The sequence below is a fragment of the Copadichromis virginalis genome, linkage group LG6, assembly GCF_057382275.1.
Source record: "Copadichromis virginalis isolate Kocher_CV1m ecotype Utaka linkage group LG6, C_Virginalis_male_GT1.1, whole genome shotgun sequence".
In the NCBI taxonomy this organism is placed as follows: Eukaryota; Metazoa; Chordata; class Actinopteri; order Cichliformes; family Cichlidae; genus Copadichromis; species Copadichromis virginalis.
In genome coordinates, this window is record NC_140623.1 from 11635498 (window position 1) to 11651160 (window position 15663).

Sequence of the window (15663 nt, forward strand, 5' to 3'; positions counted from 1 at the left end):
CTTTCACTTTTCTCTCTTTAAAGAACTGTCTGTTTCCATTATCTAGTAATCACTGTGTGCAGATTGAGTCCCCAGCTGTCTCAGGAGGTGCTGCTGGAAGAGGTGAGCGATGCAGTGTAGTGTATGAAAAGAGGGAGGTCCTCCAGTATGTGGAAAAATATTAGTGGAGAACTGAAAGCACAAGAAAATCACAACTGAATGAGTCAGTTTAACCAAAGTTCCTTTCACTATTACTCTGAAATTGAGTGCAAAGCAGTATATATGGAAAACTAACACAGGAAACACCTGACGTGCTAAAGCCTCTTTAAAGATGTTTTACAGCATCTGGTCACCTTATCCTGCTGCTCAAGTTTACTTTTAACACATTAACCAGTGAAAAGGTTGTACAGCTTATCCTTTTGTGGACTGAGTAAAGAGGAAATGTATACTGTCTAAGACAGTGTCAAGTGACCATCGAGAAAAGAGTTGCATTCCTTCTCTTTTCTTTTTCTCTTGTTCCTCATTCTCACTCCAGCACTTACAGGAACACTCCTATGACTGATTTGTTTTTTTGCAGAAGAAGTAGGCAAGGAATTACTTAGCATTCTTTTATTCATCTGTTTTACCTGACTTAATCCTGTAATACAATGGTATGTTAATAAAATGTATGAATAACATTTGAAATTGGTCTTGTTTTAAATAATCCCAGTCAGGCTACACTCCTATATTTTATTAAGAAGTGTGGCCATCAAAAAAACATTGGAGCACAGGTTTAATTTAACTCAACTTTTATAAAGACAGAAGTAGACACAAAAGTGAAAAACCATGGACATTAATTGTAATGATAATGTGCATGTCAAATTACCTATATTTTCAAAAGTAGTCATATTACAAACCAAAAAAATAACATAATGCACATGATTATGGCAAATACTGAAAACACATGAGAACCTTTGGATATTATAAAACATATTATGTGTAACTATAAAAGTAGACAAGAAATCATAGGGACCCCGGCTTATTAAAACATAAAATTCATAACTGTAGCCTAAATAAAAGCAAAAGTTGAAAAAAGAGTTACTTACTAATACTATATTTTATTAAAATATCCAATTAACTGGGTATATGTCATCTGACGGCAGATGTTTCATGTTGGTTGAGAATTTATTTTCGTTATCTTGCTCCAGAATGCTTCCAGCAAGTCTTGAAACTTGACAGAATTACATCTGGGAACTTGGGAAGTCATTTATGAATCTCTAAATCCTGTGTGTCCAACTCCAGTCCTCGAGAGCTACTCTCCTGTAGCTTTTAGATGCATCCCTATTCCAATACAGTTGAATCAAATGATTGGATTACCTCTTCAGCATGCCATCAAGTTTGGTAAAGGCCTGGTAACAAGCCATTCATTTGATTCAGGTGTGTCAGAACAAGGACGCGTCTAAAAGCTGCAGGACAGTAGCTCTAGAGGACTGGAGTTGGACTTTCCCCCACCTGGAAGTTGTGTTTCTATGACCTCTTATCCTGTTGTCAACTCTGCAGTCTTGGAGTAACCAGTCTCTTTCTTCTGTAGTGTCTCTGCAATGCCTAAAAGTCTACAAGAGTAACTTGCTTGCATAACATAACCATAACCTGGCAAAACATCTCTGACTTGCAAACCTGCTAGTCAACAGTTTTGATTAAAACAGTAGATGATAGTTAAAAAGGTTAAATAAGACTCCCAGTTTGATACTAAAAAGTAATAACTCCTAAAATGGCACATTTTTGGGAAACAGTTCATTATATATTCAGTGGAAAATTCCAAGACTTAACTGAGATTTTGTAATGTGTGAAAGACTAGTGCTTTTAATTACACACTATACAAAAAGCACAGGTTTTGAGGCTTCCTCTTATTTGGTGTGAGGCAGAGCCTGAGAGCGAGTGTCTCAAGATCAAGAGCTGCTCAGCCTCCCTAGTCACTTAGTTTCAATTCCTATAAGTGTATCCATTAATGCTGTCAAGAGCACCCACAACACGTAAATACTCATCAAAAAAAGGCCAACATCTCAACAAATTCACTCAAGTCCTGTACAGCCAGATGTGTTGTTATATTTTATCTTCTTTAGGTTGATGTGTTGTAAAGTTTCTAGGTGTCCAGAGCCTGTTCATTGAGCCTGAAAGTAAGAAAACTAGTGCATTAATTAAAATAATTCAATTAAAGTGTGATTTATATCCACAGAACATACTCACTCAGGAGCAGTCTTGTTTCTCAAGTCCACGACATCATAGGGGTGATGGTCCTGCTTTTGTGGTTGAAATGGCTGAATAGTGGAGTAGAGAGTCTCTGTTTTATTCTTGGACAAGCAGATTTCACTGTAGTCAGGTTCCTCCTCTGTCAGCGGAGGTGAGAAGCTTTCATACTTGAAATCAAAGTGTAAGTGATGCAAAACAGAACAAACATTTCAAATTAAGTGGTGAAAAAGAGGAGTGGTAGGATTAAATGTGGAAAAGACTGTCCCTATACAGAAGCAAGATTATTAAATGTATTTTCTTTACCGTGAAGTTCTCCATTGTTTCATTTCCTGACCTCTGTTTTCTGGTCAGTGAAACAGATGAATATAGAAACAGGTTAGTGTGTGAACTTGAGATTGAATCTGGTTGATGTGAGAGACAAAACATTGATGTTCACCTGATCCACCAGCAGACAGTGAGAAGTACTAAAACCAGCAGAGCAGCAGAAACTCCTGCAGCTGCTGGTGTCCATGTTCCTGTGATACTTTGGACAGTGAGAGTCTTTGGAGCAGAGCTGATATCTTTGTTGGTTTTCACAGCACACGAGTAGCTTCCTGCATCCTCCCTGCTGACTGGGTCTAGGATCAGATGTTTGTTCTGGTTCTCTCTCGGGGTCAGAGGTTGACTGTTCAAGTACCAAATGTAGTTTGTGTTGTCAGTCAGAGGACAGCTGGTGCTGCAGGTCAGTGTGACTCTCTGACCCTCTGTCACCACTGCAGAAGGACTCATCTTCACTCTCAGCTCTGAAAGAGAAACGTTGGTCAAAGAAATCTCTTTTATAGCAAATCTCCTCTGTGGCTTATGCATTAAATGTGAATTGTGAATAAGAACAAAATGATAAATGAAGTGGTTCTTATATAACACTTTTCTACTCTATTTTGAGCACTCAAAGTGCTTTACACAACTTGTGCATTCACCCATTCACACTTTTTTTCTACCATTTCTCAGTGCTTCATAACTAACATCCACATATATTCATACTCTGATGGATGCATTGGAGAGCAACATGGGTTTAGCATCTTGCCCAAGGATACTTGGCATGCAGACTGGAGCAGACTAGGATTGAACCACCAACCTTCCAGTTAGTTGGTGACCTGTTACAGCCACCCTGTAACATATGATACATTACACTGTATTATTATTTTTTTTAAACTAAAATGAAAACAAAATGCAGAAGCAGTGTGTTAAAAACTAGCAACATTTTATGATTATAGTATAGTAGCAGGTAGTAGCAGTAACATGTATAATAATTGTACAGAAATAAAGCTGACTACTTCATGGATTTCCCCTATCGCGAGTTAGTGCCTGCCTTTTGCTTAGTATTTTTTGGAATAAATAGTGGCCCAGGATACAGGAGGAACAATGCAGTTTTCGTCCTGGTCGCAGAACACTGGACCAGCTCTTTATCCTCTCCAGGATACTTGAGGGTGCATGGGAGTTTGCCCAACCAGTCAACATGTGTTTTGTGTACTTGGAGAAGAATCAGAGAATCTCATCTCTGATTTTTGCAGATGATGTGGTTCTGTTGGCCTCATCGGGTGAGGGCTCCAGCTCGCACTGGAACGGTTCGCAGCCGAGTGTGAAGCAGCGGGAATGAGGATCAGCACCTCCAAATCTGAGGCCATGGTTCTCAGCCGGAAAAGGGTGGAGTGCCCACTCCGGGTCGTGGATGAGTTCCTGCCCCAAGTGGAGGAGTTCAAGTATCTCGGGGTCTTGTTCGCGAGTGTTGGGAGAAGGGAGCCGGAGATCGACAGACGGATTGGGGCTGCAGCTGCAGTAATGCAGACGCTGCACCGGTCCGTCGTGGTGAAGAGGGAGCTGAGTGTAAAAGCGAAGCTCTGAATTTACCGGTCGATCTACGTCCCTACCCTCACCTATGGCCACGAGCTGTGGGTAGTGACCGAAAGAACGAGATCGCGGATACAAGCGGCAGAAATGAGCTTCCTCCGAAGGGTGGCTGGCCTCTCCCTTAGAGATAGGGTGAGAAGTTCGGCCATCCGGGAGGGGCTCAGAGTAGAGCAGCTGCTGCTCCACATCGAAAGGAGCCAGCTGAGGTGGTTCGGGCATCTGACAAGGATGCCTCCTGGGCGCCTCCTGGGTGAGGTGTTCCAGGCATGTCCCACCGGGAGGAGGCCCCGGGGCAGACCCAGGACACGCTGGAGAGATTATATCTCTCGGCTGGCCTGGGAACGCCTTGGTATTCCCCCGGATAAGCTGGAGGAGGTGGCTGGGGAGAGGGAGGGAGGTCTGGGCCTCTTTGCTTAGGCTGCTGCCCCCGCGAACCGGCCCCGGATAAAGCGGATGAAGATGGATGGATGGATAGTGGCACAGATATGCCATGTGTTGTTGTTTATCTCAGGTTACATTTGAATGAACATTATGCATAAGTTTCTATGGTCTCACATCTGTCCACTTCTAGGTGCTACCAGCTAAATCTAAGCTTAATCACTCCAACTCTCCCACACTGTCAAACTGTGCCATCACTGGTCTTGTCCAGTCACCTTCTCCAGGCCAATCAGCATTCATGCTTCATACATTAAATTTCATTGCACATCGCCTCTGTCAGTGCGCCCCAGGGCAGCTGTGGCTAAAATGTAGCTTGCCATCGCCTGTGTGTGAATGTGTGTGTGAATGGGTGAATGACTGAATGTAGTGTGAAGCGCTTTGGGGTCCTTAGGGACTAGAAAAGCGCTGGCCATGCAGGCCATTTACCATTTACCATATCTGTCATTCTCCTTTGCAAATGCCTTTGCATAACCCACCCCCCCTGCATCTCTAACACTCAAGCACCCAAGCTCCATTCGAGCCACCTTCTTCACCTCTACAATCAGAGTCTAGGCTCTGATACAGACTGAGCAGCATTATTCTGAAAATTTTCACAATTTGTACATGCAGTTTTTTGCAGGTTAGTGAACCTCTGCCCATTTTTACATGTAAGAAATTCTACATGTTCTTTTTATTTCTTATTACAGACCTGTTGCCAATGAAACTTAGCTGCAAAACTTCCTCCAATTTGCTTTACTCTTGCCCTGTCCCAACATTTTTGAGAAACATTTCTGGCATCAAATTCATAAGAAAAATATATTCTTATATGCTTGATTTGTTTTCTGTTTTATATTGTGTGATTTTTACAAATCACTGCATTCTGTTTTTATTTTGAATTAATTCAGATTTTATAATAAAGAATAATATAGCAGAAACATTTTTGCCTGGCTAAAATAGTTTCTTCTTTTTTCTTTCCTAACTGATCATACTAACATCAGAACATGCATGGGTGAAAAACATGAAGACACTATACAGGTGTCAATAGAGAATTGTATTTGTTCAGTCAGTATAAGCTTTTAATGATATAAGTTTATTTGTGATAGAATGCTGCATGATGATCTTTTCATTGCTCAGAACTGATTGTTCTTTATGAAACGTGTTCTGATATTTGTATCTGAATCTATCCACAGCGATAGTAAGAAGTTGAACAAGCAGTTCTGACCTTGTGCACACACACGCACACACACACACACACACACGCACGCACGCACGCACGCACGCACGCACGCACGCACACACACACACACACAATCACATATGCACATGCTCATGTCACTGAACGAATGTATTAATTCCTGTTGTATAAATAAAGAAAGCAGACGGTGACAGAGTGCAAGTCCGTGAGTGTCTCTTACGTGTAGGAGCGCTCTGTCACTTGTCCTCGCAAGTAAAGACAACTGCAGTGTTTGTGTTTTCTAACTCAAGTGTCTCAGCTGAAGAATTGTGGGGTGATTTTAAGAAATCCCCTGTCAACAGGAAATGCAGAGTTTCTACCTCAGGTAGTGTTTAGAAATAAAATTAAGTCAGCATTAACATAGCATAAACATTTTATGAGTGGGTGAGAAGGTGGTTAGCACTGTTGCCTCACACCTGGTTCAAATCCAGGCTTCAGTCTCTCTGCATGCTGGAGCTGTGTCTGTGTGCGCTCTCTCTGAGTACTCTATCTCACAAAGACATGGGTTTGGTCAACTGATGAAATTAAGCATAGGCATTATGTATTATGCCTTAATCAAGATATGTCAGAAGTACAATGTGTCTGTGAAGGTTCTCAGTCATCCAGGTCATCGTAGACAAAGGAGCTTGCAAAGAAAAGCGTCTGGACTTCTTTAAGTTGTGTTACGTTCTGGTCCCGGCAAGTAAATAAACGTAACAAATAGTTTGCCCCACTCACTTCCCACCCACGCACAAACCCCAACAACGACACCTTTTTTAAGTATTTAAGCAGCCATTTATTTTCATCAGCAGTGAGCAATGCCAAAACAATAAACAAAACTCCCTATAAAACAATCCCTAGTCTTCCCTACACCAAAATAAAAAGAAGCCAAAACAAAAGACAAGTCACTTACCTAACTATCTAACGAAAAACAGGAGAAAACTTGTTCAACAAAAGAAAACGGCTTCTCACGCCTACTAGGCTGCGACAGTGAAAGTTATACAGCAAAGGAACAAAAAAAGTGACCGCCACTGGTTAACTTATTTACAATTATTTACATGGCAAGGCTAGAGGTACACGTGAATACTCCAGCCTGCACTACAATGACACAACACACAACTCTGTGACCGAGTCAACAGGGTTCCAAACAGCACTCCCAGGTGACTGTCATCCGGACGTTAAGTACTGGAGGTGGTCCATCAATTATCCAGTCGGAAGGTGTGTAGAGACTCCACCCAGATACCTAGCAGCCACGCCCAGGTGTCCACCTCCTAGGAGAGAAAAAAGGGAAAATACCGCCACCATCCTCCGGTGGGAGGCACAACACCAACAAACACATCACTGGGTCATAACAGTTTCCCCCACCCAAAAAAAATCAAACATCCAACCCCACACAAAGATGTTTGATTTACGACCTAGAGAGGGCATCAGCCATAACATTCTCTAAGCTCTTATATATCGGATCTCAATGTTGAAATCCTGTAGGAGTAAGGACCAACGCATGAGGCGCCGGTTGCTGTTTTAGAAATGTTCTAGAAAAGAAACAGACTGGGTGGTCAATGCCATTTTCATCCTCCTGCACGAGCACTGCACCCGCCCCCAAAACACTGGCGTCCACCTCTGAATCCTTGGCCCCTCAGGAACCGCCCAGGGACACCAAAAGTCTCCAGATTGCTCTTTCGCTCCTCTGCCCACGTCAGTCTGAGCCCATTATCAGATGAGATGTTGTCAAAGAAAAACTTTGCTTTGTCATAGTAGCACTTTGGACCAAAATGATCCTCCCCTGAACTCAGCTGCAGCCCCTCCTTTTCCCTTCCCTCAGAATTCCCATCTTTTAGATTCAGCCCCTCCTGTAACTTCTTCTCAAGCGCCTCCTTAATGAATTGCGCGTTGGAGGAATCAAAATCAAAGTCTGTGTCAAATTTAAGGGTGGGAGATGGAGCATTAGCCACCATCAGCTGGCCTCTTCTGCGGTCCCTATGCCGTCGAGGTCCTTGTCTTTTTCTAGCAGGTGGCCTGGTTTCAGCATTTTGCTGCTGACTGTCCTGAAAAGTGAATCTACTTGGGTCTGATTGCATGGTGGCTTCAGCGACCCTTGTGGTTTGAATATTTGTTCTTCTCGTCCCCTTGGGCTGCCTCCTATTCTGCTGCTGCTGCTGCTGGGATCCACTCGCACCTCTCCTCTGCCTAAATGTCGTTACACTGACGGTTTGAACAGCCTTTGATGTGGCACGATCGAAACCACTGTTATCTGTAAGTGGTATATCGACTACTTCTGGCGACGGAAAAACTGTGCCGCCAGCTAGATCGTTTCCCAAGATGATGTCAATACCTGCAACCGGTAACTGGGGTCGCACCCCAAGCTTAACCTCACCAGACAAAAACTGAGACGAAAGCTGCACCAAGTGTAAAGGAACCCGTATTACACACATCCTAACTCCCCAGGCTAACACATCCGCCCCACAACAGGATTGAGCTGAAAACGGTAAGACCCCCTCACGAATGAGCGACTGTTTCGCACCAGTGTCTCGCAAAATACTGACAGGAGTCCGCCGATCTTCTCCTATCAAGGAAACAAAGCCGTTTGACACAAACGGCTTAAACTCCTTATCTACTTTATCATTTTCGGGTGCCATCACCTCCCCCCAAGTAGGAGAGTTTGTCTGTAGAAGGTTTATTGGGGAAGGAGATGTACCCTCCCTGGTCATTTCTTTTCTCTTCAGAGCAGGGCAAACCGCAATAAGGTGTCCCTGCTCATGGCAAAAAAAACACACGCGGTTCTCAATGGATGAGGGGATGGCACGGCGGGTGCCCCTTGGAGACCATCTGGGCGGGCTACTGGAAGACGGAAAACTGTGAGCAGGAACCGAAAACACCACTTTGTGTGTCAACACAAACTCATCAGCCCGTATAGCAGCAGCGGTGAGAGTCGTAACCTTCTGTTCGTTTAAGTAGGTTACCACAGTGTCTGGTAGTTGGTTTTTGAACTCTTCCAACGTCACCAATTCACGCAGGTCATTCAAGGTGTTTACTGCTCTAGCATGACACCACTTATCAAACAGAGTTTTCTTTTCTCTGGCAAACTCCACATAGGTCTGGTTGGCGGATTTTTTCCCATTCCTAAATCTCTGCCTGTAAGCCTCTGGCACAAGCTCGTAAGCGCGCAGGACAGCAGCCTTCACCGTATCATAGTCAAAACTGTCCTCCAGAGAAAGAGCGGTGCATACCTCTTGAGCTTTCCCCACCAATCTACATTGGAGTAAAAGAGACCACACATCCTTTGGCCAGTGCAGCGCACCTGCGATACGTTCAAACACTGTGAAATACGAATCCACCTCAGTTTCCCGAAACGCCGGCACCATTTTGATGTGTTTACTCACATCAAAGCCACCACCTGGCATCGGGGCCGGTGGCTGCGGAGATGGCGACTGCGGGGATGATGACTCCGGGGAGGGTATCTGCGGGGATGATGACTCCGGGGAGGGTACCTGCGGGGATGGTGACTGCGGGGCTAACCGAGGTACAGGAGGGCTGGCAGACACAGAGGCTCCCCTCTCTACCTCCAGAGCCCTGATCCTCAAGTGCATAGCGTCCACCTCCAACTGCTGTTTCTTTAGCTCCACCTCCTTAATGCGCAGCGTTAACCGCAGCTCCTCCACAGAAGGGCTAGGTGGAAAAGGGAGATTTTTCAGTGGGGCAGAAACACCAGCAACAGCCCCCAGCTCAACCCCCCCTGCAGGACCCGGCTCACCAAACAACCCCCTGTCCGTCAACTGGACACACAGGAGCTCCCTAAGCTCTTTCTTCTTCGCAGTCAACGGCACAGTCACATCAAAGAATTCAGCAACAAGCAAGAGGTCAGCCTTTTTACACCTGTCCAACTTCTCCGCAGACGGGCTCAGAGTGAAGTCCTCCAACTTAAACTCCATCCTAACACACACACACACACCCCCCACACAAGAAAAAACCGCCAACCAAGAAAACAAGCCACAAAAAGAACCACCAAAGGGACGAGCCCCCAATATGTTACGTTCTGGTCCCGGCAAGTAAATAAACGTAACAAATAGTTTGCCCCACTCACTTCCCACCCACGCACAAACCCCAACAACGACACCTTTTTTAAGTATTTAAGCAGCCATTTATTTTCATCAGCAGTGAGCAATGCCAAAACAATAAACAAAACTCCCTATAAAACAATCCCTAGTCTTCCCTACACCAAAATAAAAAGAAGCCAAAACAAAAGACAAGTCACTTACCTAACTATCTAACGAAAAACAGGAGAAAACTTGTTCAACAAAAGAAAACGGCTTCTCACGCCTACTAGGCTGCGACAGTGAAAGTTATACAGCAAAGGAACAAAAAAAGTGACCGCCACTGGTTAACTTATTTACAATTATTTACATGGCAAGGCTAGAGGTACACGTGAATACTCCAGCCTGCACTACAATGACACAACACACAACTCTGTGACCGAGTCAACAGGGTTCCAAACAGCACTCCCAGGTGACTGTCATCCGGACGTTAAGTACTGGAGGTGGTCCATCAATTATCCAGTCGGAAGGTGTGTAGAGACTCCACCCAGATACCTAGCAGCCACGCCCAGGTGTCCACCTCCTAGGAGAGAAAAAAGGGAAAATACCGCCACCATCCTCCGGTGGGAGGCACAACACCAACAAACACATCACTGGGTCATAACAGTTGCTTGAAGACGTTTCACCTCTCATCCGAGAAGCTTCTTCAGTTCTAAGGTCAAATGGTGGAGAGTCCCAGATATAAACCTAGTGGGAGTAACCCCCCACAGAGGGACAAAGGACCCCCTGATGATCCTCTAATCGCCTGAGCCAAGGTGTGAAACTGGGTGTGGGTCCCAATCAGCCAGAGTTTCGGGTGTGTTCATTGTGAAACCTGGCCCCACCTTATCATGCGAATTCCTGAGGTCAGATGGCCCAGGATGTGAGTGGGCGTTAAGGTGTCTGGGAAGGGATCTTGCATTTACGACACCAACTCTCTGCCATCTATAATCCAGTTTTGAGATCCCTTCCCAGACGTGAGTGGGCGTTAAGGCGTCTGGGAAGGGATCTCAAAACTGGATTATAGATGGCAGAGAGTTGGTGTCGTAAATGCGAGATCCCTTCCCAGACGCCTTTGACTCAGAAGTACAATATTTTCCTTTTTTGCACTTAAAACATCACTGTAGTATGGCTAGTGCATATATAGTGCAAAATTCACAAATACACAACAGTGGCAGTAAAGATTAGATGTTTATAGTTTTACTGCTGTTTACATTCACTGCCACTACCTTGGATGGGACCTTGAAACTTGAAAATGGATATGCAGAAGAAATGAATGGCTCGAGAAATCTGATGATTGCATCATGCATTTGGTTGGATCTGTGCGATGACTTACATTACATATGTAAGACACAGTTGAATGATGGCTCTTCATATTCTTTTGTAACACAACATGTACCTATTAAGAGCTAGTAGGTTTGAAAAATATAATATTTTTACTCTTGCTTACTGACAAACCATAATTACCTGTGACAGTCAGAGTAACTCCAGGAAAATCAAACTGTTTCACTTCTTCATTTTCTGTTGTGATGGTGAACCTGTATTCTGCTGAGTCATCTCTCTTCAGCTTCTTTAATCTGAGGATGTGTTGGTTCTTCATGCTGTCATCATACTCCACATGATCTGCATCCTCAGTCAGGTTCCTCCTGATGTCCTCCTCAGCATTTCTCTTGACTTTATACCAACATTTAGACTGTATCTGCTGGTAGTCAGGATGTGAGTATTTACTGGAGATGTTGACTGAATATCCTTCCAGAGCACAGATTCTGCTGTGGACATAATTCAACGCCCAGCAGGAATCATCATTAACACCTGAAATATCGATAAGACACAGATATTTTAACTGAATTTGTCAAATCAGTTTATTTATATTATATATTTAAACATAACAGATGTTGTGGGTCGGCTAACAACTGACAACAAAGTACAACGCAACAACTAAAAAGTACTTTAAATTACTGTAATAATTAGTGATAAAAAATACAAAATCAACTAAATAATTTATAAGAATAAAATAATAACATTAAAAATATATAAATCAGGAAAAGAAATATATTCAGGAAAATGAGAGACTGAGTTACTCTTGGCTGAGACTGAAAAAGCTGAGCAGAAGTCAGGAGATGAATACTGTTAGTATCATAGATGAGCAGATCTGAAGAGGGAGATGAGTCCAGAGTTTTGGATCTGCAGCTGAGAATTGTGATGTGATCACCAACATTTACAAAATAATTTATCACTCATTAATGATCAAGAAACTGACCTAGTTTCAGTCATTGTGGAAATGTACAGTTTATGAGGTTGGGGAAAACTGCAGTGAGCTGAGACTCAAGAAGTCACTTAGATGAATGACGAAACGTTTCTCCTACTGAAAATGCTATGTCCAGATGAACAGAATGAACCGTTTTGGATTTACTAGTGTGATGACTAATAGACTTAGTATTAATTGCAAGAAGGGGTGATAATATTTTGAGAAACAAAAGCTTTAGTTCTTTGAAAGTTGAGAGACAATAAGTTTACTCACAGACGTCAGCAGAGCGCACATCCTCAAGACCTTTTACAGCACAAGACAAACTGTCTGGATGAGAGATGGAAAACTGAATTTGTTTTCCCTTCTGCACTGTAGGCTTTCTGTTCTCATACCACACAAAGGAAATCAGAGGCTCAGTCAGAAAACAGCTGCTGTTACAGGTCAGTCTGATGTGACCTCTGTGTTCAGCAGAAGTCCTCTGGACATGAATTTCTGTTGGGAGATGATGAACACATTTTCCACCAGTTCATCTCTGTCATGTCAAATAAATTAAGAAATAAAAATGAAGTTTCAAAGTGCAGTTTGTCCAGAACTTCACCTCTGGGATATGTGATGGAGCAGGACTCGTCCACTGATGTCTGCTGAGAAGAACACATTCTCCCTTTAGCATAGGTCACACTGAAGCAGGTCTCTGTGATGGAACCTGAGAAAAACCAACAACTTCCAGTAAATTCATTAGAGTCTGAAGAGTAAAGTGTTTGTGTTTAACATCTCATAACATGATGAGGAGGTGTCCATCATGACTCACCCACAGAGACTTCAGGGGCTCTGAGATGCTCGTAGCCTTTGACAGCACAGGAGTATGTGACTGCTTCCTCACTGCTGAGCAGCTCTTGGTACCAGGGAGACCAGTCCTCATAGAGAAACTCTCTGTTCTTGTACCAGATGTAGGCTGCAGGCTTTTCAGTCAGAGGACAGCTGCTGCTGCACATCAGTGTTACTGTCTGTCCCTCTGTGGCAGGAATCACCTTTACCTGCAGCTCTGAGAGGTCACATGACCAACATGAATACACTGATCATTCATAAACTCATTCATTTATGATGCATTTGTAAAAAGAACTGTACCTGTAACTTGGAGATGAATTCCACTTTGTTGGCACTTTGATCTGTCAGCAGTTTTAATGCAGCAGTAAAAATTTGCATCTCTCTCTGTCAGATTATTGATTGTTAGAGTGAAATTACTCTCTGCTGACATGCTGTACTTTACATGTGTTTCCTCTACTGAGAACATTATCTTGGAGACAGTATCGTGTCCAGTGTACCAGCCATTTCTTGCAGTGGGATGTTGATGTGAGCAGGGCAGATTCACTGATGAACCTTTCAAGGCACAGATGCTGTTTGGTTTTCCCTGAACACCTTTAACACAACATGTGATTAGAAAACATGGTGAACATTTATGCTAACTTTCTTTTCTGTGCTAATCTGTGATGACAGCATGTTACTGTGAAGGATCACAATCTGGTGCTTTGATACACTTGACAGTTCAGAACTTCAAAACAAGAAAAAATCACGTTAACAGTAAATCTCTTAAGTGAGGTTTTTTTTTAGGAAATTCACTTTAATTTAACTTCTGAGAAAAACTTGTAACTTTCTGCATCTTTTTCTAGATTCCAGAAACATCATCACAGTCATCATGAGGAGGAGAAACAAATTATTCCTACCTGACAGACACAGAATGAAACCCAGAAACAAACATCCAGCTTCTGCCAACAACATGGCTGCTGTAGATTTTCTCTTCTAATCAAAAAGTTGATTATGTGAATATAATTTAGTCCTTGCTATGACTTCTGTTAATATCAAAATTTATAAAATATCAGAAATGTGAATAAATGTTCAAATTCATGAGCTGTCTAAGAGGAAAACCTGAATACAGAGCTGATTTCAGCGTGTCTGCAGGACAAACACGTTTTAACACGACCAAAGTCACTTCCTCCTTTATGATAATTTTTTTTCACAACAGAGCCCTCTAGTGAAGCATGCATGTTTGCAGCAGCTATTGGACTCTTACTTTTGAATTTATAGTGGGTTTTTTTGTGTATTGTCACACTTCTTGTCTTTGTTATTTTTAAAATTTACAAAGCATCCCAATTAAATATGCTACATGACCACATTTCATTACATTTTCATCAAAAAACCCAAAGTTGTTACTATTGGCAGAGTAACAACAATGGTGCGGCATTAATGGTTATTGTGGTGCAGAAAAAGAAACTTACCAGAACCACTAACAGGCGTGATATTTTTATTTTTCAAAATATCATTTCATTTCATTCATCTGTAAATATACTTCAGTAAATGAGCAGTAAAGGTAGTCTATTGCTATATATAATAAATACATGTGTGTTTTTATATATTACTAGTATACTCACCTTTGTAAAGTCTAAATTTAAAAAAATCAGACCAAGCAGATTTACTGATAAAGATGCAGTGACTGGCCTATATTAGTATACAGAAATAGAAAAAAGAAGAAAAACGATTACATTTTTTTTTATAACACATCAAATGTCTTCACTGGGTCTATACTTCATCCATGTTTGGACGAGAGAGAGAGAGAGAGAGAGAGAGGGGGGGGGGGGGGTATTATATGAATGGTAGCAGTGTGAGCCTCTAAAAGCTGTGTGTACTGTTCAGTAATATTTGTACCCTCTTTTACTCTGTTTTATTCATATTTTGTGGGAACCAAAATTTTCATTCATTTTATCTCAAATATCTTTAGCGTTTCTCTGAATTTCAATTTTCTATCACTGCTAAGATGGAGCTGTTTTCAGGTCGTGATTAGGCAGGAATCACCTTTACCTTCAGCTCTGAGAGGATATGCATTCATCGGTGTGATAATCATAAAATAATCACTGTTTGCAAGCATCATACTGAAACAATGAGTTTAACTCTCCTGTCCCAGCAGTGTTCTTGGTTGTTTCTATACTTGTTGCAGTAGTAAATGTTTGCATCACTTTCTCTCACATCCTTGATCACCTGTGTGGGGAAGCCATCAGACACGCCCACGACCCTGGTTTCGTCTGTAGAGAACATACTTGTTGCCCTGCTTGTGCATAGTGTACCATTTCCAGTTGGACTTTGCTTTATCTGACCTTTTAATCCATAGATGTTTTAGATGTTTTTTGTGTGTCCAGTCATCCCTTTACCAGAAACTTTCATTAGCAGACATCAAAGTTTTTAAATGAAACAAAGAAGTGAACCTTAAAGAACATGTATGCTTTCCTGCTTACATGTTCTAAAAGCATGGCTCTCCTCAACCTTCTCCTCATCCTTCAACTTTATTCAGAAACATTGATGGTACAGCTGTTTTTGTATGCCTAATCACTGTCATGACAACAAGGTAGGTTGTTGTTTTGTAGGTGATGACAGATGGCGTTAAGTTATTATATAAAAATGTCCTTCCTTCTTTAGAAGGAATTCATCTTAGTAAAAGAAGAAGAGGACATAGCGTGACAAGAAAGGAACCTTGGTACTGTATGAGGAGGACAGCAGTGGGACAGAGAGGGTGAGGCTGCTGGAGGACATGTATCAGAACAGTAAAACAGAGGTGAGGTGTGTGGTTGGGG

At 42.4% G+C, this 15663-nt stretch overlaps 2 protein-coding genes across 2 annotated transcripts; both read right to left on the reverse strand.

Moving 5' to 3' along the window:
* Positions 1–1312: 1312 nt before the first annotated feature.
* On the reverse strand, positions 1313–14004 carry LOC146707318 (B-cell receptor CD22-like). Its single transcript, XM_085458641.1, has 10 exons — positions 13765–14004; positions 13169–13459; positions 12852–13085; positions 12642–12746; positions 12317–12535; positions 11263–11607; positions 2645–2990; positions 2512–2551; positions 2206–2375; positions 1313–2129 (listed from the first exon to the last, which is right to left on the reverse strand). The coding sequence occupies exons 1-10, from the start codon at positions 13817–13819 to the stop codon at positions 2102–2104; spliced, it is 1833 nt and encodes a 610-aa protein (XP_085314767.1). The 5' UTR covers positions 13820–14004; the 3' UTR covers positions 1313–2101.
* LOC146707319 (uncharacterized) lies at positions 6411–9173 on the reverse strand. The gene has a single exon (XM_085458640.1). The coding sequence runs from the start codon at positions 9124–9126 to the stop codon at positions 7294–7296; it is 1833 nt and encodes a 610-aa protein (XP_085314766.1). The 5' UTR covers positions 9127–9173; the 3' UTR covers positions 6411–7293.
* Positions 14005–15663: the final 1659 nt, after the last annotated feature.